Genomic DNA, 27,143 nt, shown 5'->3' with positions numbered 1-27,143 from the left:
TCTTTTTAAAAATAATTTCTCAAAACTATAACTACTATCCCAACACAGTACAGCAACCTGCTGCTTTAGATTTAACACCAAAAGTCACATTAGTCGAACCTTACCAGATAGGTATGTTCCGCTAACCTCTAAAAAGAAAAGCTTTGAATCTTCTGTTCATGCTCTACTGTTATTACCGAGGTCCATCGACTCCCAATTCATTAATCTTATTTTCAAGTTAGATGTTCCAGCATTCAGTTCTCAACATGAGCTGAGAATTAAATGACCTCTGAAGAGGCATTTCCAGAGTTTATGTTAAAGGCAGTGATAGAGAGTTGCATATCCTCTGTGATACGGGACTATGGACAGGAGGCTGAAAACCAGGGTCTGAGGCTAGTAAGCACCAGTACCTTTTCCTTGACTAGACTCCATGTGTATCATGGTTCATTGACTTAAAAATCTAAATACGTCAATCTAATTTTCTTCAGATAATTCCTAACACTCTTTATTCACTTAGTATGGCCTTCAAATAATGGTTATATTGTTTTTAAAAGGATTTAATACAAACTACTCCAAAACTATTCAAAAAGTTTATCAATCATGAAATCAATTAACTAAAATTGATTTAATTGTAGAATTAAGCTTTGATCTCAAAACTGGTGTTCAACTTTCTTTATTCCAATGTTTATTTCCCATTATGCTAATTTCCATAAAGTCTGAACAACCCTATAGCACTGGAAATAATAAAATATGCTTATAGATTGTAAGAAACATTACTATTTCAGACAGATTCCTACTAAATGTTATGCAGCTTTTACACATCTTTCCAATACATATTTTAAATTAAGAAATGATTCATGATCTATAATCTTCAGTTTAGGTTTATAAATTACAAAGTAGTAAAAAAAAATTCAAAGTACTACTAACAATGTATAATCCCATGTGCTGTGCCTTTAAAATGTGTAAACCAACAGAACTTAAAAATTATTTTTTTTAAAACAATACTTCATAAAGTAAGACTGAAGTACTTTCTAATCAAGCAGCAAATCAATTCAGAAATGTCAAAGGGTATAAGAGCAAAAAGAAAGAAACGGTAAAACATTTTCAAAGTTTCTGTGCAAGTCAGTCAGTAGAAGTCTGTCATAAAGATCAGGAACAGAGTCATTCAACAGAAATGTTTACCATGGGACTATGCTTCACTTACTCCCAATTACCTTCAACTTGACATCAAAGATTAAAAACTCAAAAACAATAGATTAATAGCTCTTGGAATCATTAATGGATTATCAAAATATTTTAAGATATTTTTAAAAAATCAAAGGTCTGAGTAAAATTGGCTTTTATTTTGTTTGCTGTTGAAAGTAGGCCAGTTAAATCAATGACATGTGGCAGAAGTAAAACTACAGATATTAGATTCACTAATTTTAGCTGAACTTACATGATTCTGTTTACATCATGCCTACTTTAGAAAAGAATGTTTTAAATAAAACATATGTATTTAATAAAATATCAAAATTTAGATATAATTTCAGAATCCTTGGCTAAAGAAAATAGCAGCAGTATGGTTTATACATTACTTATTATTTCATGAAAGGAAGCACTATGCTTTTCAGAGAAACATTTCTCTTTAGCCATATATTCTAGGAAGAATTTACTGCCTAGAGCTTTGTTATAAAAGACAAAGTCAGGATGTAGAAATTCAAATCTACCCATGTTTTTGAATATTCAGTGCTAATTTTCTTTAAGAATAAGGAGTTTTGTTTTTTAAGTAAATCATTTTACAAAACAATAGAAATCTCTGTTTTAATTGAGGTTATGCGTGCCAGAACGATCTCACATTCCATGATTAATTGAGCACCCATATTTATCCAAGTGGACATAGTAGTTTAATTACATTATTTTCACACACTAAAAAACTCCTAAAAGCTAGTTACTATCATCAGCAAATTATTTTATGACGAAACTGATGCTCAGCACAATTAACCTAGAGGTAGAACACAAATATAAAAAACATAAGATTTAAATTCAAGTTCTTCTGTTGGCAAAGCTCTTTCTGATCTACTACACCACCTCTCGTACAAAAAAAAGTCCACAACATGGAGATCGCTAAGATAAATAAGCACCGAAGAATAAGATCTGAATAAGTGAATTTATATGCCGATAATTAACACTGCAGAGCTAACAAAGCAATAAAGGGTACAGTGGCACTTACCCTGACAATAAGGATCCATTTGATCAATGAAAGACCAAATCCACAGATGGCACCGTACCTTCCAGCTATGGTATTGGTTATGCAGAAGGACAAACAAAACCCAAGCCAGTTGAAAATAAATGCCACTACAAGAAAAACAAACAGTCCTTTACAGACCATATTTTGTAAACAAATTAACATAGACATAATATTAGCAATAGTTCACTGCTAAATGGGAACTAGTTTTCTTTCTTAGACCACTATAATCAATTAAGCCTTTTTGTAGGCATAGCTTACTTTTTGAAAATGTATTATTCATTTGCTATAAATCAATAAATGGGTAACTTAGTTTCTTGTCAACTGGGTCAACACGAATACATTTCTTTCTGTTTTGTTATTTTTAACAAATACAGTTCTTAAAGCTTATCCATCACCAATGGGTGAAATTTTACTTTTAATCTAGCCAAACCCACACCACAATGTAGACAGCACCTGAACCCAATAAAAAAAAAGCCTAAGTAAATTCACTTTTGTTAAAAAGCAGTATTAGAGAGCCTCAGGTAAAATAAAATATTTTAAAAGGCTACGGGTACCTCTCTTCATTACTTCTTCCTCTCACCTTACAAAAATGTTTCCCCTCCACTAAGATCCAGCCTCCTTTTATTTCAGAAGTTGAGCCCATACTTTGCCCAAGAAAGGTATTGATGAGATTATCACAGGCACAGAGTTTAGAGAAGCTACACTCCATTTCAGTAATTTTTTTCTCCATTAGAGGATTTCCCTGGATCTTAACACAGGAAGAAAGAAATGTAGAATTACAGAGAGATATAAGCACTGTTGAAGATGAGTGATGGAAGTCCACTATACGAGTATCTACTTAGGTATGTCTTAAAATATCTATGTTTGTTTGCTTTTAAGATAAAAAGAAGAAATGCCCTCCAGTTTTTGCTTCGTGTCACCATATTCAAATGTAACCCTGGAACTCTGCAGGCAGGAAAGTATCGGGGGGAAACCACTACGAGAGTCGATTCTGCCTCATAGTGATCCCACATATAACCAAATAGAACTGCTCTATGTAGGTTTTCCTGGGTGTAGTTTCCATGGAAGTAGATTGCTAGGTCTTCCTTTCATATCGCTGCTGTTTGAGGTTAGGCCATCCATCCTTAGGTCAGTCGTACAGTGTAGTACAAAGACACCCTGGCTCTCAGGCTGAGCACCCAACGGGTACTCCACCTAAGGGTGAGTGAAGACAAACACTGAGGGGCTCTCTACCGGAAGCGTTATCTTCCGTGAACTGCATATTTTATGAGGTAACATTCTAAATGTCGAAAACATCTGAGTAGAAATTCATTTCATGTGGCTGACAGCATTGAAGAAGCCCTTAAATTATGAGTGCTCTATATCCACCATCCCAAATTTCATCATAATGCTAAAAGCCTCTAACGTTCTATTTTATTCAGTTTGAAGCCATCTCTTACCCTAATTTCTGCTCTACATTTGATAGGCCGATCTATCTTATCTCGGGGCAAACATACATTTGCACAATCCCAAATAAGCTTACACCTATCTAAAGAATTTACATCAACAAACAGGGCAGAGACTCACAACAGATGCAACACCCGTGTCAGCTCTCTGTTGAGCTATTTCTCTCCTCAGCCAGAGAAGAGGTCGTTGGGTGTAGACAGGGTGCAGATACCTCCATCCCTGAATACCTTCTTTCCTTTACCGCAAATGTATCATTTCCTAAGCATGTCAAGTTGTTAAAATATTAGGAAGCACTGATGGCAGGAATCCAATGCAGCAAAATACTTCAAAGCATATTTTTTTTCTTAGAGAATAAGTATGTTTGGCATTGGGGAAAATTAATGCAACATTACTCATTTTCTTTAACAGACTCACTAACATCTATTATAAAGAACACTGAAGCCCCAAAAGGAACTAAATCCAAAGAACAAAAATGGCATATGCATTCTTCTAAGCTATGCTCACTGTGATCTAAGGGAACCACCTTCCATTGCTTTAAGCCCTAGGAAAATGAGGTGATGACTACTTGACTGCAGGCAGATTCTCCTTCTAAGACTTTGGGCAAAAAGAGAGAATGTAAAGCTTGATCAACTTTTAAGGCACAGAAAAGCATTCACTTCTGGGTCCTCTATGACACGTCAGAGTTGCCATGTGGGGAGAATTTAATACAACACCGAGCCTTAAAAGTGTAAAGTTCCATAAAAGATACAACGTGCAGTAGAGGCATGCTTGGAAAAGAGAACACCCTCTTCCACTTCACTTAATTCGTGTTATGCTCCCTGGGAAACCTAGAGCAAAACTGTTGCTGAGTCAGTCTCCAACTTACAGCAGCTTCACATGATACAGAGCAAAATGGCTCCGGAAGGGTTATCGCTCTGGAAGCAGACAGCCAGGCTTGTAAGTTAGCAGCTGGCTGCAAACCACTTGGGCCACCTAGCTTCCTCTAGGGCAAAATAACTGCTGGAACAGCTAGTCTTGATACCGAAGAACCCAGGATGGGGCCAAAGGAAACCAGAAGCTATATGGTCCACATTCCTTGAGAAAAGCAAGATTTGGGGGTGGAAAAATGACAGTCAGAGCAAATCAGAAAAGCTGATAAAGAATGCTTTGTGCAGCTCCCATCACACTTCTCCACGTCCACAAAGACCTTTGTGTAAATGTATAAATGTACATTTACAATAAATGTTTATAAACATAAAAGACCTGTGTGTATATGTAAATATATACAGACATACAGAAATGTTATGTTTGCCTAATTTTGTCCACACATACACACCATGTCCTAGCTCTTCCACGGAGGTGGGATAGACCACTAACATTCCAATAGCAATGAGCACACCCTATAGGCCAGATTTTCACTTCTACATTCCCTTCTCCAGTAATGGGAATCTAGGCTCTCAGAGAACTGGTTGATTCCATGAGTGAGAAAAGGAAACGTGAGCTTTGAGCATCTTATTATGACAGAAAATAAGGAAAAGAGGGGGCATGTCAAAACTCTATCGGTATCAAATTGGAAAAGCTCTCTATAGGAAAAAGTTAGAACAACACTACCAATAAATCAAATAGTGATATAAATGGATTATATTCAAAGAAAATAAACATCTACAACTCCAGATGAGTGTAAAACTGTGAGTGAATGAATGCATGTGGGAACAACCAATTTTATACTCAGAAGAAATCAAATTAACAAATACAGAATGAATAAAGGAAATTGAAAGTTATCATTTAAAAACTAAATTATTTTTTTCTTTTTAGTTCAAGGATCGTTTGCTGGCCCTTAGGAGCGTTTTCCATTCCAGTCTGTTGGGGCACCACGCCCTGGCCCCAAAGTCCACTTTCAGCATTCCCTGGGGACCTTGCCGCTCCATTCCCTTGCTGTTCTGCTGCACTCCCCCAGTGCTTTGCCTCGGTGTGGTGGGGTCAGGTCAGGTTAAAAACTAAATTCTTACACTGAGGTAAATATCATGTAGATTTACAAGGAGAGCATTACAATTACCTACAGACAACTGATCTTCAACACCGAGCCATAAAACATGAAGTGGGAAAGAGAATCCTCAGCAAATGGTGCTGTCAGAATCAGATCTCCATCTACAAAAGAATAAAATAGAACCCATACCTCACCCACCCTATGTATAATAAGGACCTCAACAAATCTGAGAGCTCTAAAGATCATCAATGGGAAAGTAGAGACAAGCTTAACAGACCTAGGGTTTCACTGCAAGGTCTACATCGAATGTAACAAAGTGCAACACACACCCACACTAAACTCCAAACTCACTGCACTGAATCAATGCTGACACAAAGCAACCCTGAGGGACAGGTCAGAACAACGCCTGTGAGTTTCTAAGACTGTAACTGTTTACAGTACTAGAAAGCCCCATCTTTCACCAGCAAAGAAGCTGGTGGTTTCAAACTTCTGAACTTTGCCCATGACAAAATAGAAGACAGGCATCTACTAAAAATAAGACTTACGTACATCAGAAGAGTAAAGAGGGTCCACAGTCTGGGAAAAAATCTTCAGCAATGACACAATGAAAAGGGACTCATTCTCTACAATCTTTAGAATACTGCCAGCCCTCTATAGGCAAAGACAATTAAGTCAACTAAAAGTGGACAAAAGACATATAAGTTCACCAAAAATGACATCCCAGTGGTTAGAACACATGAAAAACCATTCATAAACACTAGCCATCCAAGAGATGCAAGTCAAAATAATGACATATCACTTTATATCAATAATGAAGCCCAATTTAAAAAAGCAAAACATAACAATGCTAGAGAAGGTGCAGAGACATTGGAACTCATACACCATACACTGTCATAACATATACTATTGTTGAGGAAAGCAACGTGGCACCACCTAAACAAATGGGAATGGGAATCCCATAGGATCAAGGAATACATTTTCTGTGTATATATCCTGAAGAAAAGGCATAACAGACATCTGCACTCCCATGGTATACACACAGTGGAATACTATGAGACACTGAAAAATATTGATGAAATTACGATGGACCTAGAGAACATTATGCTGAGTGGAGTTAGTCAAACACCAAAGGACAGTTATTGTGTGAGACATTATAAGGATAGCATCCAAGACAAAGACAAGCCTCTGTTCACAGATCATGCATGTGTTGTTCTCGGTCTGACAAGAAAAGCAAATCCAGAGACAGTATAGGGGTGTACGGGAGAGCTTTATATCAAGGAGTAACTGAATATTAAGAAAACATCTCAGCCCAGTCCAGATCAGGTTCTTAGGTCTGATATTAGCCCATATATCCAATACTAGTCTATAAATTCTTCAACTCATGCAACACGTAATCAGGAAGATCACAGGCTTATGGGTAGAAAGTCTTGTGGATCCTGTGGCAGTGAAAGTATCTCAACACTGGCGTGGGTCTCCAGGTGGCTCCTCCAGTTCCAGGTCTCTGGCTGGCATCAGTATGGCTCCATGTGTCTAATCAGCAGGAAGACAACACAGAGTGTATATGTCCCACCTCCAGGGATGAAGACAGGAGTTCTCAGAACCCTCAGGAGAAGGCCATGCCCACAGAGACACATGGCCTGAGTGACAGGTTAGACTCCATCCCTTCGCTCAAACTGACAGATTATGAAAACATTACAATGCAATTATTTAATCCCGTCTCTTAACGTGGCTGATGCTTGTCTTATGCTTCTGATCCATTTGTCATTCCCTTGTTTGTACATCTTAAAAATGACTTCTTCAAAGGAGGCTTCACCTCAGCTGGAGTCAATTTTCTATTTAGTAGCAAAAGGGCAGGACCACAGAGTTCCTGCCATATAGTAACTCCAAATTAATGACACTCCTATAATGGTGATCAGTGAATTTCAACAAGAATTCATGATCAAAGTCTGATACCTCTGAGGTGATTTCAGTTCAGCCTACCCCTGGGGAAAATGCTTAACATTACTTATGTTTATATATACTCCCAAAGGGGGTCTCCCATCTTATCCCAGTATTATCTTGCTAATTATTCATTTGTTACCAAGTTTCATTTTAGCCTTCAGTGACCCTGGCTGCATCATATATGCTCCCTGGATTTTAGATTTTTTCTTGTGGAGGTGAACAACATCTTTCATAGACCATATCAGAATGATGTGAATTGGAAACCCAACTAAGGGAACCAGACTTTTCCTTAAAAACACCTACTGCAAGATCAGAGATATTGAACTATAGTCCTTTGGACTTAAAAGCTGAAATTTCCTAGGGTGAGAAGAGCACTGCTATCCCAACACCTTGAACCTGGGTTTAAGTCACTTGCTTTTGAGGTTGTCCAATAACTGGCAACCTAAGATAACCATATATATGGCATTTTCATACTGCCTGTAATTTTTGTGGTGTCTTGTCCTGCAGACCTAGATTTGCCTTACTGAACAAGCAGTGTAGAAATTTTGCCTTGTGTCTAACTCTCATTGCTTTTTAAAAGTTTTCAGTTACTTCAGTTTTTAATCTGTATACATGAACTTCTCGTGTACTAAAGTCTGAAAACTTTCCAATATATGCATATCTGCCTTTTCTCATTATTGTTCAATTCTATACCATTGGCTAATGACACTCGTATTAGTATCAACAAATGCTTCATAGAGGTTACTTGAATTATTTCTCAACAGGCTAACAATTCTGCTTTTAAAGTGGACCAGGGATATATAAACTTTAGATATACAAATGGATTTTGAGCTCACACTTAAGCACACGCAATGATGTAAGAACATTTAGTTTTCAGTGCTGTAACAAACTATGATAAAGATCAGTTGGTGCACAGCTATTAGAAAGAATAGAATCTGGAAGCTTAAAAGTTTGTCCTAAAACAGGAGCCATCTAAATGTCAGTTAAATCCACAAGGAAAGAGCATATGATCCAAGAAGGGTAAGTATGAAACCCAAGATCAGAGGAAGGAATTACATTAGAGCTTAAATCCTAAACTCCCAGTTTGTAGAAGGCTGTGGATGAACAGTTAAGCCCAAAATCTATTTGCCAAGTCCCCATGGAAATTAAGGCTCTACTGAAACACCTTGGGTCATTAACCTGGGATGTAAATAGTTTTGCATTTAGACAGATTTTACTAGAAAGTGAATTACAGAAGATATAGATTAAAATTTAACATATTATCATTTGTTTTCCTTTTTGACCCAATTTTTAATTTGTTTTAGTTTCTATTATCTTCTGCATCCTTTTGAACTAAATCATTTCTGCTTAATTTAGTTGTAGTTGTTGGGGTTTAGGAATGAGACTTGTATTTTGGATATCCTAAATTTCTTTCCTATCTCTTCCATCTGAAGTTGGGGATTAATTTTTCCATTTTTTTAATGAACTTGTGCAGGGTACTGCATCAGATCTGCATTGGACTTAGAGTGCTTTAGATAATATTCACATTTTCACTATATTAAAGTCTTCTTATGCATAAGGAGCCCTGGTGGCATAGTGGGTTATATGTTGGCCTGTTAACAGCAGTTGCTCTTCTAGAAAAATGCAGGGCTTTCCATTCCTGTAAAGACTTAGTTTCAAAAGCCGAGAGGCAGGTTTACTGTTTTATATACGGTTGTTATAAGTCAGAATTGACTGATGGCAATAGGTAACCACAAGTAGGGGACATTCTCCCATTTATGAAGTGTCTTTTGGTTTCTTATAGAACTGTTTGAGTTTTCTTTGTCTAAATCTTTTGTTTCTTTGGTTAGATTTATTCCTGAGTGTGATAGGTTTTTTTTGTGCCAACATGGATCTCATAGGAACATGTGGGTGGAGTTTAGCCAGTCAATCAGGTCGCAGCTTGGTTGGAAGGCAACCGAGATAAACAAATGGTTCTCGGAGGCTGGCCCCTTTCTCTTTCTCCCTGGAGGCTAGACTCCACCCCTTCATTCAAGTTGACAGGAGATTATGTAACTGCCACAGCCAGTTTTTGTCTAAAAACAGCATGCCTCTTATTCCATTCACTTTATTCTATGTGACTTCTTTTTGTTTCAGAGAATGAAGAGGGACATGAAAGGATAGTGATTAGATACTTAGAAGAGGTGAAGAAAAAAGTGAGGATGGTGCTATCAGCCATCCAAACAGATGAGTTTGAAAAATGTTTCCAAGAAGAGAACCACAGATTTGACAAATGTATTAAGTATACTGGGGAGTACCTTGAAGGTGATAAGGTTGTTTTGTAAAAGAAAAAAAAAATTAAATATATAGCTTTGGGAGGTAAATCTATTGGGGGGGGGGGATTGAAGAGATCCTCCACATTCATGATTCATATGTTCCTCAAAATCTCAGGATTGGGATACTTGACCAAAAGATGCCAAAACAAAAACCAACCTACTCAGCATTGATATACACCTCTTTTTCTTTTAAATTTTTATGTTAAATGTAGAGTGAAGGAGAAACAGAACAAAACAAAATTCTAACAAGGTTAAAACAAGTCAAAAACCCACCATACAGATAAAACCTTCACAAAGATCAACTGAAAAAAACCCAGAGCTAAAATTGAATTGTACAGATGTTCAGTAAAGTCACCATTCATATAATAACACAAGCAAGTCAATTATTTATACACTCAACAAATGCTCTAAAAAGAAGTGCCCCCAAGCAGCATTAACCTTTGTTTATGCCACCTTGAAGACTTGCCCTTGTTTTTTTTCCACTGATAGTTTAATGTTTTCTAATAGAGTATTTTGTGTGGTTATGCTTTGGTACCATTTTATGATTACTTATCCTAAAATATTGCTATTTCTCCAAGAGAAACTTAGCTTCTACTTTAGAGATTTTCATAAATTAAAATCTTTATCAAATATTAACAAGCAGGGAGATGAAAATGAATGCAACATATACAGTCAAATTCTCTCTATGTTTAGTCAACTTTCTCCTCCAAGGTACTTATACTACAATTTAATCTGTCCTGCTTAATATTTTAATGGTAAAGGTTTGAATCAACAGAACATCAGTAAGACCTTAATATTACAAAATTATTAAACAAACACCTCTAGGGGAGAGTCCAATTTACTGTTTAATTAAGACAAAATTATTGTCGCGAGGGCAAACAAATGTAGTCAGCCATCTTTAAATGTCCCATCCAACACTTCTTAATATAGAAAGGATAAAATTATACATGGCTTATCATACAATAATATCCCATCTCTGGCCCCTGAAATACCTCTTTTCATTCATTAGGGAATTTTTTAAATAGGAGAGAAAAAAAAGACTATAAGCACTTTACAGCATCATTCAGCTTTCTGCCTCAAACTGCCTTTTCTAGACTAACCCAACATATTTTATCTTTTGGCTGGTAAATTACATTGTTCTTTTCATTGTCCTCTTCTGTAATACACAAGAATCCAACTGAATCTTGTATGCTGATCTTACAGCCTCCTAGGTTGTCAAATTTTCAGTAATTTAAGTCTTTAGGGTTTTCTGTATATAGAATTATGTCCTTTGTAAATAAAGAGCTTTGTTTTTCTTTGCCAATGTGGATAGCTTTAATATTTTTATCAATGCATATAGCTATGGCAACTACTACCAGGTCTGTATTAAATTTAAGAGTGGTGATAAAGGACAATCCCGTCTGGTTCCTGTTCAGAAAGAGAATGTTCTCAGTTTGTCTATATTAGGGAGATTCAACCCATTGATTTTGTACATAAGGCCTTTACCATGTTAAAGAATGTCCTTTCTATTTTATTAACTATTTTTACCAACAATGAATGTTTAATTATATATTCAATGCATTTTTTGCACCGATTGGTATAAGCCTGTGGTTATCATGTTTTGTTTACATGGTAGATTATATTGGATGATTTTCTAACACACAACCACCCTTGCATGTTGTTGTTGTTAGGTGTCATCAAGTTGGTTTCAACGCACAGCAGCCCTATGTCCAAAAGAATGGACTACCACCTGGTCGTGCACCATCTTCACAACTGTCCCTGTACTTAAGCCCACTGTTAGAGCCATTGTCAAGTGCCTTTCTCTTTCTTGCTCCCACTACACTTTACAAAGCATGATATCCTTCTCTAGAGGCTTTCTCTCTCCTGATAATATAGCCAATAGTCACGCCATCCCTGGCTCTAAGGAACATTGTCTGTACTTATTCTAAGGCAGATTTAGTTGTTCTTTGGGCATAATACTTTGACTTTTCTTCTTCAGGACCATAATTCAAATCATGCGGTTAGCTACTGATCCAGTTGTGAGAATTTTGGGTTTTCTTTACAATGAGCTGTAATCCACACTCAAAGCTGCAAAATTTTTTCTTCGTCTGTAACTGCTTCAATCCCTCCTGTCATCTGTATCACAAGTTGTTAATAAGCTTCTTCCAGTAGTTATGCAGTATTCTTCATAAAACAGAACAGGGAATATTGTATGGTTTAAAACCATGGAAGGTGTGCCTTGGGGTTGTATCCTTTCACCACACTTATTCAGTCTGTATGCTGAGCAAGTAATGAGAGAAGTTGGATAATATAAGTGTGAAATCACTGCATACTTGGCATGAATTTTCAGTAATTATGATGCAGTGTTTAAAAATATTTTGTGGAATTCTGTGGACTTACAATTTGTTGAAAACTTTAGAATCTGTATTTGTAAGCAATATTGGCCAATATTATACTTTGAGATGTGGCTCGCATCAGTATATGATAGCATTCTTTGTCTCTCATGATGGCTTTGATAGTCCTACTAGACTAGAGAAAAAAATCCACAGAAACTCATGTGTGTGAGAGAATTTTAGACAAAGGGTAATTTTACATTAAGAAAGCATCCCAACCCAGTCTAGTCCAAGCCCGTAAGTCCAATATTAGCCCCTATGTCAAAAACCAATCTATAAAGTCCTCTTCAGACTCACAAACACATGCAATGATGCCGAATGCAGAATGATCACAAGCAGTGGGTAGAAAGTCTTTGGATCCAGTGGCGTTGTAAGCACCTCAGCGCTGGCAGGGGTCTCTCAGCAGCTTCTCCGGCTTCAGAGGTCTGGTGGCATCAGGGTAGGTCCACATGGCTGCTGCAGCTCAGGGCACTAGCTAGTTCCATGTGTCTTGTCAGCTGCAGTGTCTCCCAGGGAATGAGCAAAGAGAAAGTAGTGTCTCCCACCTCCAAGAAAGAAAACCGGATTCCCAGAATTCTCGGAAGGCCATGCCTACAGAGGCCTCAATCTTGATCGACAGGTCAGCCTCTATTACTTCACTTGTAATCCTCTCAAGTCCCAAACTGACACCAGACTATGTAACTACCACAATGGTTTTTTATTTGATACCTATTTTTCAGAAATTAATACTGTACATCCTGTTTTCTTCTATCACTAGCTCGATATATTTTTTCCCATCCTGTGAATTTGAGTCTGTTGTCTTTATAACCAAGGTGTGTTACTTCTAAGCAGCTTATCAATAGCTTGTATTTTCTTATCCATTCTGCTAGTCTGTCCCTTTCTGGTGAATGTAATCCATTCACATTCAATGTTGGTAACTACAAGTATGATTTTATTGCTGTCATTGTTAAGATTTTTACAATGGTGTTGATTTTTGTTCCTGGATTCACTTGTCAATTTTTTTCTTTGCTTTGTTTTTATCTAACTACTTAAGAGAATTTTGTTACTTCCTTTTCTTTTGCAGATGTTGCAACATTTTTGAGGTTTGTTTGCTTATTATTGTTTGCTTCCAAATTTTAAGACAGTTTGATGTCTTTTGTGAGTGACTATCTTGTCCATTCAACAGTTTATCTACTCTCTTCTATTTTTATTGTTGTCATCATTAAAGTATATTATCTGTGGTTCCTTATTTGGATTCATATGCTGTTGTTCCAATTTGTGTATTATTTAAGTAGGATGTTTCTCAATATCTTAAATGAAGATTTTAGGTTGCCATCTGTGGTTGTTGACGCTCTGCGCAATAAGTCCCTTTAGTTTTTATTTTTTCTAAGATTTGACTTGTCTTTATAAATTCCTTTAGATTCCCCTTGTCTGCAAATAACTTTACTTATCTCACATATTTGAGACATAATTTTGCCGGATATAGGTTTTTTTTTTAATTTTATGTGAGAGCTTGTCTTTTTAAAATACTTCTACTGGCATATTCTTGACATAGGATAAAATTTAACGTTTCAATCGTATTAAGAAGAGTTGCATCACAGTCAATTTCAGAACATTTTCTTCTTATACTCATTGTTGTTGGCTCTTCATTTACCCCTGTCATGCTCCTAAATAATCGTTAACTTAGTTACTGTCTCTGTAGAATACTTACCCTGGATTTCACATACGAAAAACCATACAAAACACAAACAAAAACCAACATCAATGACTGGACAAAGCATGGCAAACTTCAAGAGAAAACATTAAAATGTGAAACAACTTCAAAATCAATCAAAGATGAAATCAAATGATAAGCTATTACATTTCTACCTAATTACATTGGCCACAATCAACTTTACAATGACCTCTGTCTGACAGTAAGGCTATTCACGTCCCTCAACCACGGTCAAAGGAATCACCTGAGCTTGACATGGGGGGACCCTGCAAATGGACTTGGGGTTTCCACTGTCATCTAGAACCATCTGAAAACCAGGTGTTCACAATTTAAGCTCTGATATCATTTCCTCCCATTTTTTCTCTATTTTTTCTTTCTGGGATGTTTATCAAATGTAATTTTTTCCTTTTGATAGTGTCCATAGAATTCTTAAGTTATTTTCAGCATTTTTGGTCTTTTTTACAGTTTGATCTTCTTGTATTTTGGTCTCAAGAGATTTGTTTTGTACATCACTGATTGATGTTTCCCTTTTGTCAATTTTTGTTTTGTTCTTATTCTGTTTTGTTATCTAGTTCTAAAAGCTTAATGTTTGCCTTTTGAATTTCTATTTAGAGTTGTTGAATTACTCCTAGTTTTTATTTTGTCAGATTGATTTTATAGTGCTTTTCTGCATTTTCTTTTTTTTTTATTTCTCTCGAAAACTTTACTTCATTCATTTGAAGCTGCTGAAAATCATTTCTCCCTAAACTCCCTTATAGGAAGATCTAAAGATTTTCCCCCTCCTCTGTATCCATATCTGGGTGTATTCCACTCCATTGAACTGTTTTCTCATTTGTACCGTGCACAAAGGCTGACTGCTGCAGAGATACAGTTATTTTTATCTGCACCTTTGGCTGAACAGCAATGCCCACACACTTGTTGTAGACCCTAAAGACTAGAGGGAGGCCGCATGAGCCTATATTGATCAGGGTTCAATGACAGGAAACAAAGAAAATACTGTCCGTGTCAAGATCGTGGTTTTAAGGTCAACTATTGTGTTTTCAGGGAATTTAGCCAGTGATCAATACAGCAACACAAAGGAGGAAAGTGATCTCCAAGACACTGTCTGCTTACCTGCCCAAGCTATATTCTCTGACTCAGTGTATCAAAGCAAGGAATGGGATTTCTTTTCAATTACTCTCTTCTGGGTGGGATCTAACAGACAGGCACATTATGTCTCTCTGACTGTTGGGTCTGCAGAGATGAAATTCTAATTCCCCTATGCTAATTTCCCATGACACGAGTTCACCTAATTCTTCATAACCCCCATGGTTAATTCATACCCCTGGTATTCCAGGGATATTTTGCCACACTCTGTCAGTGTACTGCTGTAATGTTAGAAGCTATAGCACTGGTATTTCAAATGCCAGCAGGGTCACCTAAACTGAACACGCTTCAGTGGGGCTACCAGACAAAGAACAGGAATGAAGGACTCGGTTTCCCCACTTCAGAAAGAGCAACTGAAAACCTCATGCACAGCTTCGAAGCACTGTCAGATACTGAAGGCCGAATGTATGGAGCAGAATACTGCTGGAGATACTGTCAGACAATGGGTCCCTCTGATTGAAGGGTGTTCAAAACGTGACTGATTACTTTGAGTGGGACCCACGTCAGGTAAAGCCCGTGGAAGTGGTTCCTTCAAGGTTTCCATTTGCTGGTGAGGCATGACTCAGCATAAGGATAAACAGCTGCAAAAATATGCTAATGCTTGGAACTTGGATGTGTGAAGTATAAATTCAGGTAAATTGTACGTGATCAAAAATCAATGGAACACATAAAGATCAATATCCTAGGTATTAGTGACTTGAAATGGACCGGTATAGCCCATTTTTATCAGAATATAATATGATCTACTATACTTGGAATAACACAATCAAAAGAACGATTTAGCATTCACTGCAAAAACGACACTGTTAATCAACTTGATGTGTACTTTGCTGTAATAAGATTATATCTAGTGCCTTCGAGGAAATTCAGTCAATACAACTAGTATTCAAATTTAAACACCAACTACAAAAACTAGTGAATAATAAATTGAAGACTCTACCAATGAAGAAAGCCAAAAGTCATAAAAAGAAAAAGAAAACATCAAGTGGATGTCAGAAGAGACTCAGAAACTTGTCCTTAATTATAGACTAGCTAAAGCAAATGGAAAAATGATGAAGTCAAAGAACTGAATAGAAAATTTCAGAGGGCAGAGGGCAGCTCAAGAATATAAAGGCAAATATTATGAAATGTGCAAAGATCTAGAGTTTGAAAACCAAAAGGGAAATACATGCTCAGCGTTATCTCAACTTAAAAGAACCCAAGAAAAAATTAAAACCTCTAGTTCAAATATTGAAAGATTCTGTGAGCAAAATACTGAAGGATGCAGGAAGCATCATCAAAAGAATGCAGAAAGAATACACAGAGTCACTCTACCAAAAAGAACTGACATTACACCATTTCAGGAGGTAGCATATGCGTAAGAACCAACGGTGGCGAAAGAAGAAGTTCAAGATGCTTTGAAAACACAAACCAGTGGTTTCTGAAATTAATGAACTACCCATCGAATCACCTCGGTCATTTGATGAAGCACTAGTAGCACACTCGCCTATGCCAGGAAGTTTGGAAGACAGCTCCTTTGTCGATTTGACAGAAAGAACCTTACCTCTACCCATTCCAAAGAAAGAGGACCCAACAATGTGCTCAAATTCTCGAACAATACCATTGATATCACATGCAAGTACAATTTTGCTGAAGATCATCCAACATTGCAACAGCACATTGACAAGAAACTGCCAGAGGTCACAGACAAATTCAGAAGAGGTCAAGAAACAAGGTGTATTAATGCTGATATTAGATGGATCTTGGCTGAAAGCAGAGAATACCACAAATAGGTTTACTTGGGTTTTATTAACTATGCCAAGGATCCAACTGTGTGGATCATAACAAACTTAGAGTAACCTTGAGAAGAATGGGAATTCTGAACACTTCACTGTGCTCATGTGAGACTTGTACATAGATCAAAAGGCAGCTGTGTAAATAGAACAAGGGAATAGTGCATGGTTTAACACAGGAGAATTGTGCCTAGGAGTTGTATCCTCTCACCGTACTTGTTCAATCTGTATGCTGAGAAAATCATCGGAGAAATGGATTATATGAAAAAGAATAGGGCATCAGCATTGGAGGAAGGCTTATTAACAACCTTTCATATGCAGATGACACAACCTTGCTTGCTGAAAGCAAGGAGGACTTGAAGCACTTGCTGATTAAAATCAAGGATCCCTGCCTTCAGTATGTGTGTTAGGCTGGGCCAGCCAACTATGGGAATAATACAAGTCACTAGTTAACATAGCATGCTGCCAAGTGCCACAAAAGGCTATACTTTGGAGAAAACGTTTTCTAAATGGAATTCAATACACCTTTAAAGTACTAGAGCTCAGGGTTACTTTCACAGATTATCAATTTGTCATGTTTTAGTTTGATTTTTAACGACTGTAATTCACAAATAAACGACTTCTACTCATTTTTTAGAAATTAAATCAGACATGCAAATTAGACATGACCAGGCATTTTTCAGTAAGGAGTGAAATTTGATTAGGGAACACCTAGATATTCTTGTTTACACTTTCTGATTTTAAAAAATACCACATTTAAGTGCAAACTTCTTTTAGGGTTATGTGTTGTAAGAGACTGAAATGAAAAAGTTGAACAGAGAAAAGCAAGAGTTAAATAAAGGGTTTTAATGGAAACCATCTTAGTGATAGTTGTTGTAATTTATTTGAATAATGTACATGACACTGAATATTTAAGCTATAAACTACAATCAAGAAATTGTATTTCTAAACCTGTTAAGCACAACAGCTACTGTAAGATGGAAAGCAAAACAAGTTGCAATTTGTAAAACAACCACTAGATGGTAGTAATTACAAATAAATCTACATTTACCAACTCACTCAAAAGCTAGTTTAAGAACTATCAGGAAAAAAAAACCACCAAAGGTTAAAATTCTCATAATGCTCCTAACCTCAAGTAGATAGATTGGCTAAGTGCCTGCAACAATAAACTCACGTGTGAGAACATTTGTGAGGACGGCACCGACCAGGCAATGTTTTGTTCTGTCGTGCACAGGCTTGCTAAGGGTCAAAACCAACTCAATGGCATCAAACCACAAACACATTTTAATAACGTTTGTTTGAAATATTAGGAAAACAAGTATTTTGTAAACGAAATGTATAGGAAGCTTGTTAAATATTAATCATGGGCTATCAGTTGAACTACAACTGACAGACTAATAATATGAAACAATATTGAATTGTACCTAAAGAATTGTTTTATTCATGGTACCAAGCATATCTAAAAATTAAAATTTTAAAAGTATTTCAATATTTTCTGCTTCTCTGTATATAAATGTATTATGTGTGTATTCTAGAGAATTAAATTAGGTTTACATTGCTAATTTTAGCAATTTGAATAATTTATGAGTATCTCAATATCATTTAATAAATTTACTATGTACTGATACCTGTCTTAGGAATTAAAGCAATGAAGACTATAACTCAGTTTCCCTCAGGAAGGTTTTTTTTAACTTTATAAATTAAAATTTTTCAATATGCTCAAAAATATTACTGAGCTTGACCAAGAACTCACCATTTGCCCCCAGTTAATACTTATACTTTCAAACCTTTGTGTCTCTACGGTTGTATTGTTCTAATTGCCTACAATATTCCTTTCCGAGGCTTTTTCTGGCTTAAGGACATTCCTTTTATATGCTCCAATAGCACTGTCACTATTACAGTATTTCCTATATAAAATAATAGTCTGTGTAGACTTTAGATTGTCAACATCTAACATAATGAGTGCAGTGCGGTGATTTGCCTGATGCAGCTCTTCTAGCCAAAGTCTTGATAAAGTCCACCAAATGACTAGATTTGCCAGCAGGATCTGGGCAAGAGAAGTTAGGGGGTAATACTGATAGTAATATGACTCAGTCATGGGTGGTTATGAACAAGGATAATTGTGATTATAAAAACTTGAAATTCAAATGTTAGGATTGGTTGATTTTGCAATTCATCTGAGTACAAAATTAGTCCCATCTCAGAAGAATGAATGGGATGAGGTGGGAAGAGGAATCTCATTAGCATCAAGAAGAGCCAAGAGTGGAACACATCCTTTGGCTCCAGGTATCCCTGCACACTGAACATCCTTTAGGCAGGAAACAGCTGGGGCACCAGAGGAGCAGTAGGAGGACAGCAGAGAAGCGGGAGCAGCAGAGCGAGAAACAGCAGTCGGCTTCCCAGCCCAGAAAGCCAGTAAAACTGAGCATTAAGGTAATGAGTGACACACCCTCTGGATACTTGCCTCAAGCAGCTTTGTAGCCCTTGTATGAGTGGGGAAGAGGCCAAGATGCCGTATGGCTGAGGCACCAAGGAACAAAGAGAGGCAAGCCTGAGCAGAAGCCCTCCTGACTGAAAGAAGTGTATGCTAAGCATTCCTGATCTCAAATTGTAACCTATTAGCTTCCCTAATAAACCCCATAATTATGAGTATTGTCTTAGAGTTCTCTTGCCCATTGTGATGGATTATACAACGCAGCAGAAAAGGGCTTGGAAAGGATGAGAGGTATCAGAACTGGTAAAAAGATTAGAGGGTGGAAGCATATCTGACCTCTCTCACAGGAAGCAATTTTACGCTGATGTTGAGTTTGATTATATATCCTCCTTGTGAAGTCAGAGGAAATCAAACTTGGACCCCATTACACTCTTAAAATGATTGAAATATATGTATCCAATGAGTGTTTAATTGCCTCTGAAGTTTTTTTCTACATATGATCATACTTTGTGATAGTTGGATTTTTTGTGCCAACCTGGCACCTGTATGGAGGTAGCCTATTTGTCAGGTTGCAGCCTGGTGACATTCCTTTAAGTTGCACCTATAATATATGGCCCTCTAGAGGTGTCTACCTATCTGTATGACTGTCTCTATCTCCCTTCCTCCCTCCCTCCCTATCGGCTGGACGAGTATGCTGCTTAATCCACTTGCCCTGCCTCTTCACATGTGCTGTGCTACTTGTAGTCTGTGAAGCATTCTAAGTCACCTTGCTGAGCCAACCTTGGACTGAACTAACTGCTGGGCCGAGTTGTTCCACACTACAGCTTGCCGTGTCTGCTGCCTGCAGGCCGACTCCACTATCTTGTCATGCCTCCATTCGCTGCACCTCCAGCCAGCCACCTTGCACTGGTATGAGGCTCCACTGTGACTTGCTAGGCCACACTGCTCTATTGGCCTCCCCGACACTTCTCCATACTCATCTTCCTACTGTCTGCTTCCTTGGACCTTGGACCTCACTGCTTGAATAGGAAAGACTTATGAAAGTGCGTCAGACTGAGCTCTCCGTACTGCTGAGTGGATTCATTTGCTGTTATAATCCTTTTTCACTATATATACTTATCCACTAAAATATACAATCATAAGTGCCCTGGTATTTCTTCTCTAGAGAACTCTGCCTAATATATACTTATATCTATTAGTCCAATATCAGGAGTAATTTACATATAAAATCAAGGCAGACAAACTAAGACTATTTGCGTTTCTTCATTATATTGCTTTAAAACACATAAACAGGCAATACTTGCGAGGTATTTAAAAATTGAGAAAATGAAAAGTTACTTACTGAAAAACGCCAGCATAAAAATGCCATCATTACCCACTCTAAGTTGGTCTGCTTCACTGAAATCATCTCTTGGTTGACACTCTTCTTCTGGAATCTGTAAAATGTATTAGCAGAGATTATTTAAATATTATCATTTTACAATGATATATTGAGTACATCTTAAAAATTAAATATTAAATAAACATTAGCAAGTACTATTTTTCATGAACCTTTGAAAAAGTAAATTCGAAGGAATATAATCAAAAACCATTAGTGAACAATAGAATTATGCATAAGGATGCAAGAATTACCTTTTTGACACTAATGTAGTAGTGTGAAATGAAGAAACAGCAACTTTCTAGTGCTGATTGTACAACTCTTCTTGATTTGACTGAACCATTGCATTGTAGGGTATGTGGATGCTGAACAAATGAAACTGCTAAAATAAGAAACATCTTTCCTATATCAATGTGGGATTGTGCACTGGTGCTTGTAGAGTTGGTAGGTTGGCAATATTTATCAAAAATAAAATGTACACGTTTTCTACAGAACTCTACTATAAGAAAAGACATTTACACACATAAATGGAGACCACTCCGTACTCATGGAGAGGAAGAATTACCATCGCGAAAATGTCAGTATTATTCAAAGCAATCTATAAATACAACATCATTCCAAGCCAGCTTTCAATTTCATTTTTTTTTTCATGGAAAAATGAATCACTAACTTTATATGGAGAGAAAGAAACTCAGAATAAGGAAAGACCTTCTTAAGAAGAAGTACAAATTGTGCCCAGTCTGATGCCCTCCACACCAGGGCGAAACACAAAAGGAATACAACAGAGCAGCACAGGGAACAAAGCAACAAAGTCCCAAGGAATCCTGAAAATAAGACTTCAGACTCAGGGCTGGGCTTGGCACCTCATCAGACTTGATCGGAACACATACATAAGACTCAACATACAAACCTGGTACTACTTATACTCCACCACCCCCCTCTACCTTTTTTTTCTTTCTTCTTCCTTTTTTTCATGCCTGTCTACATAAGATAGGCAAGATAAACAATCCCAAGGAGAAAACAACAGGACTGATGGTTCCTGGGGACAGTGGAGAGAAGAGACCAGCACGTGATCTAAAATAGATGGGAAGGAGGGTATAGAATGCCTGGGGTGGGGTGGGGTGGGGTTAAGTGCAATGTAGCTGAGAGGAATCACTGAAAGACAAATGAAGGTCAAACATGATAGTGGGACAGGAGGAAAGTAAATGGAGAAAAGAACTAGGAGGCATGACATTTATAGAGGTTTAAACATAGGCATGTTTATATTAATATATAACAATAGCGTTATAGGTAAATGTACATATATTTATATTTTAATATCAAGGTAGCAGATGGACATTGGGCCTCTACTCAAACCCTCCCTCAATGCCAGGACATTGTTTTAAAACCTGGCATCCTGTGGCGCTCACCTTCCCAACAGAATCGGTGAAGTCCAAGTGGGTGCATAAGCAAATGTGAAATGAAGAAAGCTGATGGTACCTGGCCATTAGAATATCTTCTAAAGCATCTGGGGTCTTAAAGGCTTGAAGTTAAACAAGCGGCCATCTAGCAGGGAAACAACAAAACCCACATGGAAGAAACACACCAGCCTGTATGATCATGATGTGTCCATAGGATCAGGTATCAAGCATCAGAAGACTCAAAACAAACAGTCCCATCCATGCAAATAAAGGGGTTCGGCGTGGAGACCCACAGCCCATCTGTAGACAATTGTGTCTGGTAAAAACATGGACACTCTTCCCCCAGACTGAGTTTCCCAGAAACGGGCTAGTTCTGCGAACAACTGTACCCTCTGAAAGCACAAACTGCCCATATCATTGTTCCTAGAACCAGAACAGGCTGACCTTGTACAAAGAGCAAACAGTAACTTAAGCCACACTGAGCAAAACCGCACCTACGTTAACTCTCCAGAAGCTTCGGGGGTGGGGGTGGGGGTGGGGGTGGATAATAAAAAAAAAAACCCTCAAGCGCTCCCCTGTGGCGGCTTCCACAGCTTCACTTTACTGTGGGCTGTTGAACCCGTCTGCTTGTCCCCATAAAGCCTGCTTTTTAAATCAGTCCTCGGCAAGTATGGTCCGTCTCTTCTCGTTTCATGCCTCAGTTTACCTAACAAATTGGACATCCCCTCACAGAAGGGTTACAAGGAAGGGATAACAGCCACGGTGCAGTATAGCACTGACAAAACACACAACGCTCCTTTAGTTCTTTAATGCTTGCTTCTCTCCCTGTCACGCCCCCTCATTATCATGACCCCAGATCTACCTAATAAACCTGGCTATACTGGAGCATGTACACTGGTACAGATAGGGGCGCTCAACACCTGGAATCCAGAACATAGAAACCCCTCAGGAGCAAATAATGGGAGTAGCAATACCATGAGTGTAGGGGGAAGGAGGCAGGAGAAAGGGGGGCCCAATCACAATGATTGATATTTAATAGCCCCACCCCCACCTGGCACAAACAAAAATGTGGGTAATGGGAGACAACAGATGGTGTAAGATAGGAAAATAATAATTTATAATTTATCAAGGAGTCATGAGGGCGGGAGGGTGGGGGAAGGACGGTAAAAAGAGGAGCAAAAAGTAGAGCTGATACCAAGGGCTCAAGTAGAAAGAAAATGTTTGGAAAATGATGATGGCAACATATGTACAAATATCCTCAACAGAATGCATGTATATATGGATTGTGATAAGAGCTGAAAGAGCTCCCGATAAAATTATTTTTTAAAAGATATAAAACAGCAAAAGAGCATACAAATATATGCTCAACATCATTATTAGAAAAATGCAAATAAAAACTATAATATATTATTTATTAGTCTCTACCTGTTAGAACCTTAAAAATTAAGAAGGTTGGCCATCCCAAACATTGTCAAGGATATAGAACAAATGAAACTTTCATACACAAATGTTTTAGGGACTACAAAGTGGTAAAACTAATTTAGAAATAATATTGGCAATTTCTGAACATTTTAAACATCCACCTACGCCAAAATGAGGTATTTCCCCAAAGGAAATGAAAATGTAGGCCTATACCAAGACGTTCACATCATCGTTACTGAAATGATAAAATGCTTTAAATGTTCCAAATGTTCACCAACTGGCAGAGGAATAAAAAACGGTATATTCTAAAATAATATTTAAATATGAAAAAACAAAAAAGTACAAATTAAAAAGCCTCTCACTTCCAACCCTCAATACCACAGCAGTTGTTTAAAAAGTTTTGTTCTGAAACAATGATAGACACATAGACCAATGGAACTGATTAAAAATCCCAGACATAAAATTCATCCACCTAAAACACTTACTCTTCTACAAACAAAACATCAAATGAGAGGTAATCTCTTCAACAAATGGTGTTTGCAAAATCTGCAGTACTTTCAATAATAAAAAGATAAATAACCCATTTTTAAATGGGCAAAGGGCATGAACAGATAGCTCATTAAAGATAACATCCAAATAGCTAACCAAACATAGGGAAATGCTGAGTGTCACTAGCCCTGTGTAGGTGAAGGACATGAGCTGATTTCCATATATAGTATTTCTCTGTAACACAGACGTTGTCTCATTGAGCTTCCATGTTGAGGTGGTGCCGGCAGAGGTTCAAAGGAGCTTAGAGCGCTGCTCAAACTGGCACAGCTAATCGAGTGATGGTAAGGACTGAATCTAGGACACTAATTTTCTTTCCACACAATCGTGGTAGCTTCACTAAGAGTGTCAAGTTTCCTTAAAGAAAGATTTTTGAAGCTATTTGGTCATTTATTTGCATGCTAGAATTCCTTAAGTTTTGCAACCCTGTAGCCCAGGCAAACTTAAACATGGCAAACTTAATAACTGCCAAAAATTAAATATACAGTAACAAAAATGAATAGAATTTGAAATTAGTTCAAGAAATAAACATTAAAATGCACTATGAGCAAAACAAATAGGCTGTCAATATGATGGCAAAATATAGCTATATTATATTCCTTTAAAAATTCAGTTCATAGATTTTATCAAAGAAGATGATTTTTTTAAACATTTTATTAGGAACTCATACAACTCTTATCACAATCCATACATACATCAATCGTATAAAGCACATCTGTACATTCTTTGCCCTCATCATTTTCAAAGCATTTGCTCTCTACTTAAGCCCTTTGCATCAAGTCCTCTTTTTTCCCCTCCCTCCGTGCACTACCCTCCCTCATGAGCCCTTGATAATTTATAAATTATTATTTTGTCTTATCTTACCCTGTCCGGCGTCTCCCTTCACCCCCTTTTCTGTTGTCCGTCCCTCAGGGAGGAGGTCACATGTAGATCCTTGTAATCGGTTCCCTCTTTCTAACCCACTCACCCTCTACCCTCCCAGTATCGCCCCTCACACCCCTGGTCCTGAAGGTATCATCCGCCCTGGATGCCCTGTGCCTCCAGCTCCTATCTGCACCAGTGTACATCTTCTGCTCTATCCAGACTTGCAAGGTAGAATTCGGATCATGGTAGCTGGGGGGAGAGGAAGCATTTTAGGAACTGGAGGAAAGCTGTATTCTTCATCGGTGCTCCATCGCACCCTGACTGACTCATCTCCTCCCCTAAACCCCTCTGTGAGGGGATCTCCAGTGGCCAACAAATGGGCCTTGGGTCTCCACTCTGCACTTCCCCCTTCATTCACTATGGTAAGATTTTTTTTCCTGATGATACCTTATACCTGATCCCTTCGACGACACCTCGTGATCGCACAGGCTGGTGTGCTTCTTCCATGTGGGCTTTGTTGCTTCTGAGCTAGATGGCCACTTGCTCAACTTCAAGCCTTTAAGAACCCAGACACTATCTCTTTTGATAGCCGGGCACCATCAGCTTTCTTTGCCACATTTGCTTATGCACCCATTTGTTCTCAGCGATCATATCATGGAGGTGTGCAGCCAATGATATGATTTTTTGTTCTTTGATGCCTGATAACTGATCCCTTCAGAACCACGTGATCACACAGGCTGGTGTGTTTCTTCCATGTGGGCGTTGTTGCTTCTGAGCTAGATGGCCGCTTGTTTATCTTCAAGCCTTTTAAGACCCCAGACGCTATCTCTTTTGATAGCCGGGCACCATAAGCTTTCTTCACCACATTTGCTTGTTAACTCACTTTGGCTTCAGCAGTTGTGTCAGGAAGGTGAGCATCACAGAATGCCAATTTAATAGAAGGAAGTATTCATGCATTGAGGGAGTGCTTGAGTAGAAGCCCATGGTCGTTCTGTCACTTTAATACTCAACCTATAAATATAGGGACTTAGATCTATTTCCCCATCCTCATATACATATTTGCATGTACATGTCTTTGTCTAGACCTCCATAAATGCTCTTTGCCTCTTAGCTCTTTCCTCCATCTCCCTTGACTTTCCTCCTGCCTCACTATCATGCTCCGTCCCCACCTGGGTTACAGCTATGCCTCTTCTTTACGTTACCTTACCCTTGATCATTCCCTACCAGGCCTGCCACTCCCACCTCACCACTAATTTGGATCCCTTGTTATTCCCTTGCCCCTGGGTTTGTTAACACCACTTCCTTACCCCCCACCTCCCCTATCCCTATATCATATTCCTTTAAAAATTCGGTTCATAGATTTTATCAAAGAACATGATTTTTAAAAAGATATATGCACAAAGATGTAAAGAAAACATTTGCTACAGAGAAAATTCACTCAATTATTAAAATAATACTTTTTCATATAAAACACTAAAGTTAGTGATGGCAGGAGCAGACTCACATGGGAGCCAATCAAAAAGGCAGAGAAAAGAAAGAAAGAAATACAAACAAACATGGGTAGCAGGATAACTAGGCACTAACCCGCCCAAGGGGAGGGTATAGTTTATATCTCCACAGGAGAAGGGTAGAAAGATCAGACTTCAACTCAGTGTGCCAAGACATGTATGCAACATACTGTCATGAAGCAGCAAGGCTGGCCCCAATCCCAACTACGTGGACATCCCCACCCCCACGCCCAGAAGAATGCACTCCAGAGGACAGCACTGAGAGGGGCAAATCTGATCAAACACATCTGATCAGTAAACTAAGAGGGAAGGAGAGAGAGAGTGGAACACATCCTGGCCCACTAAGCCCCAAGGATGATCATTTCTGCTCAGAGCAGCCAATGTACAGAGAGGACCATATAGTGCTCCCCACCATGAAACAAGATGTCCCTCACGGACCCATAGCTCTACAAGGAACAACCACAGGAAACAGTGCAGGAATTGTGCCCGATCTGACCCTATCACAGTGTTAGGGGTGAAACACTAAGGGTCTTCAACAGAGCAGCAAGGGGAGCAACGCAATAAAGTCCCAGAGGAATTCCCAAAATAAGACTTTGGGGCCAGGACACGGTACCCCATCAGACTCTACCAGAAAACACTAAGGGCAACAGACCTGGAACTATTTATAGGATTTTCTTTTTTGTTGTTCGTTTTGTTGTTGTTTTGTTCTGCTTTGTTTTGTTTTGTGCTTATTATGTTTTTTATAGGTCTAT

The 27,143-nt window shown here is 38.1% G+C and overlaps 1 protein-coding gene across 1 annotated transcript in view; it reads right to left on the bottom strand.

Annotated features, from left to right (window-relative positions):
- The window catches only part of NDFIP2 (Nedd4 family interacting protein 2), a 75,345-nt gene that overhangs the window by 6,535 nt on the left and 41,667 nt on the right, over positions 1 to 27,143 (bottom strand). The window contains exons 4-5 of the mRNA XM_075563508.1: positions 20,616 to 20,709; positions 2,192 to 2,316 (exon numbers count right to left, since the gene is read on the bottom strand). Of these exons, the coding sequence (XP_075419623.1) occupies positions 2,192 to 2,316; positions 20,616 to 20,709 (219 nt within the window). The remainder of the gene's footprint in view (positions 1 to 2,191; positions 2,317 to 20,615; positions 20,710 to 27,143) is intronic.

This window comes from Tenrec ecaudatus, chromosome 11, assembly GCF_050624435.1.
Source record: "Tenrec ecaudatus isolate mTenEca1 chromosome 11, mTenEca1.hap1, whole genome shotgun sequence".
In the NCBI taxonomy this organism is placed as follows: Eukaryota; Metazoa; Chordata; class Mammalia; order Afrosoricida; family Tenrecidae; genus Tenrec; species Tenrec ecaudatus.
Note: the sequence above shows the minus strand (reverse complement) of the source record. Positions and strands in the feature narration are given on the sequence as shown.